The sequence below is a fragment of the Fukomys damarensis genome, unplaced genomic scaffold, assembly GCF_012274545.1.
Source record: "Fukomys damarensis isolate Sample0158 unplaced genomic scaffold, DMR_v1.0_HiC HiC_scaffold_17, whole genome shotgun sequence".
NCBI lineage: Eukaryota > Metazoa > Chordata > Mammalia > Rodentia > Bathyergidae > Fukomys > Fukomys damarensis.
Window position 1 is genome coordinate 43,809,921 of NW_022900929.1, and position 4,870 is coordinate 43,814,790.

At 36.8% G+C, this 4,870-nt stretch overlaps 1 protein-coding gene across 1 annotated transcript; it reads left to right on the forward strand.

Moving 5' to 3' along the window:
• Nucleotides 1–473: 473 nt before the first annotated feature.
• On the forward strand, nt 474–1,403 carry LOC104850423 (olfactory receptor 4S2). The gene has a single exon (XM_010607384.1). It carries the CDS (start codon nt 474–476, stop codon nt 1,401–1,403), a length of 930 nt encoding a protein of 309 aa, XP_010605686.1.
• Nucleotides 1,404–4,870: the final 3,467 nt, after the last annotated feature.

Sequence of the window (4,870 nt, forward strand, 5' to 3'; positions counted from 1 at the left end):
GAAATTAAGTCAACATTTGAAAGATAATTTCTGAAGGGAGGTAAGAGATGAGGAAAAGGAGAATGAGGAGCAGGATCTGGAGAAAGGAATTGTAAGACCAAGTAGAACAAAAAGTGAAATGTGAACTAACAATATAAGTAATTTGATTAAAAGATCGATAGGGGATTGGAGTTCAGCTCAGTGGTGCCACCACCTGCCTTACAAATGCAAGGTTCTGAGTTTGATCCCTGCTACTAAAAAAAAAAGAAGAAAGGAAAAGAAAAACGTATTCTATAAAACCTTTAATAAATTTAGATAATCTTGAAATACTTATTTAAAAAATCAATAAAGACTTTTTTTCTGCTTGTTAATACCACTTAGATATTTAGATATTTTATACAATTGTCCCTGTTATGTTTACCCATGTTTACACATGGTTATGTGTTTATTTTTGCAGAGAACCAGTCGGACTTCACAAGTCTTGCCAGGGTCCCATGGAAGTGGTCAACAATGTTACAGAGTTTATATTCCTGGGGCTTTCCCAGGACCCTGGAATGCAATTGATGTTCTTTGCCCTGTTCCTCTGGGTCTACATCGTGATCATGGTGGGAAATTTCCTCATTTTGCTTACCGTCTTTTCTGATCCCCGGCTCCATACACCCATGTATTTCTTCCTCGGTAACCTGTCCTTTGTGGACATTGCCTACTCTTCAGCCACAGCCCCCAAGATGATTGCAGACTTTGTTTCTGAGAAAAAGCGTATTTCCTATTGGGGCTGTGCAACACAGATGTTTACCTTTCACTTTTTTGGTTGTGCTGAGATTTTTGTTTTGACTGTCATGGCTTTTGACCGCTATGCTGCCATCTGCCACCCGCTCCGTTACACTACCATCATGAGTGTCAATGTTTGCACCACGCTGGCTTCAGCGTCCTGGCTGGGGGCCCTTGGTCATTCCTTTGTTCAGACTCTCCTGACCTTTCAACTGCCCTTCTGTAGTGCGCAGACCATAGACCATTACTTTTGTGATGTCCACCCAGTCTTAAAACTTGCCTGCGCTGATACAACCCTGGTAAACATGTTGGTGATTGCCAACAGTGGTCTTATCTCCCTGGGCTGTTTTGTCATTCTTTTGGCCTCCTACATAGTCATCCTATTTAGTCTTCGGAAACGGTCTGCGGAGAGCCAGCGCAAAGCTCTCTCTACCTGTGGATCTCACCTGACTGTAGTCACTTTCTTCTTCGTCCCTTGTATCTTTATTTATCTTCGCCCATCCACCACTTTTCCACTGGACAAAGCTGTGTCTGTGTTTTACACCACCATCACCCCGATGCTAAACCCACTCATCTATACTCTGAGGAATGAAGATGTAAAGAATGCCACGAAGCGACTATGGAACCTGCTTGTCTCCTTGAAGGAAAAGTAGAAGAAGGCATAGCTTGTAAAATTAGAGAGTTAGCAAAGAAATTCAATGGCTCACAATTTATCAATAATTTTAAGGCCTAGTGTCCAAAACTCAACTAGCATTTACTTTTCACTTAGTGGAGAATCATTTGAGACTATTGTGTGATGTGTTACACTTAGGCTTTCTCCTAGGAGCGTGTTTTATTCTCATTAGTGGAAAGGGACAGTAAACCCTCAATACCATATTTCAATGCTTTGGGTCCCTTCTATTCACATTAAACTCTTTTAAGTTATAATTCAATGATTTAAAATGGTCATAAAGGTGAAAGATATTCCCAAGGAATTAGAAAATCTCTTTCAGAAAGAAAAGTTTCACTTTTCAGTAGCTGCAGTCCTTTCTCCTGACTTCTTTTTATTTTCTCTCCTCTGTGCATCTTTTCCCACAACTATCACAATATATAGCAGAGGAAACCTATTTCTCTTTAGATAATCATAATACCATATGACAAGTGTACATATAGAAATATACTTTGCACACAGTGAAGAACGTTACTACAAACTGACCAACTGTCCAAAAATGAAAAAGGGGTGGGTATTATATATTTTGGTTTTACACATTTTGTATTGAGTTTTACATATTTTGAGGCTGAGTGCAATTGTCTAGAAAATCCTCTTGTAGGGTTTGAATACTCCCCCATGTTGGTACTATGATACTATTTGTCATAAGAATTTTATAGTTACTTTTTTCCAGTACATAGCCTAGATTAGTTAAAGCAAATAGAAAGAGTTGACATTTGAATTATTGAAATGACTAAGTCTAGGAGATGTAGCTCTATTGTAAATTTTTAGTTAAAGCTGTTTTCAATTTTCAAAAGAGAATGAAATAAGCAAATTTTGATTTGGGATGTTAGTAAAGCTGGAGAATAGCTGGTTGTTATTAATACTTTGTAATATATATTTTTATTCTGAGAAATTGCTTTAGATTTTGTGTCATGACTTATAGTTCTCAATAATTCTAAAATGTTTATTTTCAATCAGCATTCATTTTCTAGATGCCTAAAATAGATCCTGTATATAATTATAAAATGTATCAGATACATTTATTCTTGTTTTCATTATTATTTTTACTTTTTTTAAGAGCAGGAAAAATTTATTAAGAGAGAAAGTTTCTTCTAAGAGAGGCAGAAGAGGGACCGGAAAGTGAGTTGCTCTTGTTTTCATTTCTAAGTAATTTTTATCTCATTTCACAAAAATAAAGTTATAGATAATGCACACCTCTTATTTTTGACTCTGTATTGCACAGAAATGGATTAATGGTAGGGACTTATCACTTTGCCCATTGTCACCATAATATCTATTGTCCCATCTGTTTTTATTTTTTTCCCTCATTGAGTTTATTGGTACATTTTAGGTATACAGTACAGTTACATTCATCATTGGGCTCTTGTACCTTTGCATGACAGGTCTTGGTTCTCATTTTTTCCCCATAACCCTGCCCTCTCTTCACCCCCTCCTCCCCTCCCCATTTGCAAAAACTTTATTTCCATTTTTTCATTTACTCATATTTTTTTCCTTTCCCTTATTTCCTTTTCCCTACCCTTCCCACTTCCGCTACACCTTTAGCCCTTTTCTTCCTATTACACATTGTCAATTATACCATTAGGATCTTATTTGCAATTATAGTTTTTCATACCAGAGAAACTATTCGGTATTTACACATGTGACATATTTATTTCACTTAGGAGTATAACCTCAATATGAGTCCATTTTCCTATGAATGACTCTAATTTCTCATTCTTTATGGCTGAGTAGTATGACATTTCATAGAAAAACCACATCTTTATCCAGTCTCCAGCTGATGGGCAAATGGGCTGTTGCCAAGTTTTAGCTATTACAAACTGTGCCCTTCTGTTTTCTTAGTAGCAGAGGCCTGACTTTGTTTATGGTAGCCCTGCGAAAATATCGCATTGTGCTATCCTTCTTTGTATTTGGCTGTTGACAATATAATATTAATGGTAACTGGTGGGTGGTATTTTGGAGAACTCATCAAAACAGATTTTCTATGCATCAGCTGCTCTCCCATGTAGAATTGCTATTGACCTTTTGTTGCATTCCTGTGTCTGGTTTGCCAATTGTTCGTTTTGTCTTGTTTATAACACCTATTTTTTTGCAATGAGCAACACATTTAAATCACATTGAAATAGCTAGCTATATTATCTTCCCTTGTCTCTCTTAAGATCTCAGTATAATAATATAAATAACAATAGCGACTACTTTGTCATCTCAACCACATCCAGTAAGATGCCCATCTGCTTTGGTGACTTGAAAGACCATCACTGTGGTATAAAACTCTTCTATGTAGATTTCAATTCATTTCTGAACTTTAAATTCCATTCCACTTTTCTTTTGTAGTAATCTCCAATTGTTGATTTTGTCAGTGGCAAGATGACTGAGATCTTTAAGGTGTACAACTAGCTGCACATTCTGTGGGAGCAATTACTTCAGGTTCATTAGTGACGATTGCTGTGAGGTGTGTATGGTGGCTGCAAGGTATGATGATATCCTGGGCACAGAAAGCTTCTGGAGTCAAGGTGTTGAAGACCACACTGATTACTATATATGACTGACACAGATCTCGCTCTCTTTGTTCCTGCCTTTGCCTGACATCTAATGTGTTGATTTTTTCAGGGATCTAGGTGTGGTGAGACTGAAAACACTTGCTTGGACTTGGGCCCAGTAGGCTGGTTAAACAGATTATTACTTCAGTCTTCTTTTCAGGCTGAGAACTCATGAGCTCACAGTTTTCTCTCTGCACTGAGAACTGCCAGCCTGGGAGATGAGGTGCTGTAGGCAAAATCAAACTACCAAACTTTTTCCTGTCCCTTTGTATGTTTTTATTTGTTTGTTTTTTTGTTTTTCTCCTCACTGAATCACTTTAGCTCCTTATTTTATGATTTTTAAATTGGGCACTTTTTTCATTAAATTATTTTTGTTATTAATGTCGGTTAAATATTGTAAATTCTGTAGTTTTAAACACACAAACAGAAGGATTTTCTGTTTTTCAGACAGGATATCACTGCATAGTTCAGGCTGGCCTTGAAGTCATTATGTAGCTCAGGATGGCCTTATACTCACTGTGACCCTTCTGTCTCAGCCTCTCCTCTGCTGGGACAATTGGTGTGTGCCATAACATCCAGATTGATATTTGTTAATCAGACCACATATAACTGTTTATCCAAAGCAAAAAATGAAAGATTGTAGTTGTTAATAAAAATTGTATTTAAATGAACATTATTTATATTTTTATATAGAACATTTCTTTTTTTATGGGCTCCAGCTTTTCATAAGCATGTGCGTACTGTTGTGTTGGAAAGTTAAGAATATAAGTTCTGAAACTGGACTGCTTGGCTTTAGACTCCATCTAGACTACATAAGCTATGTGATGTGTGACAGTGCTAGACAAATTACTTGCCTTCTCTGTTTCTTTTT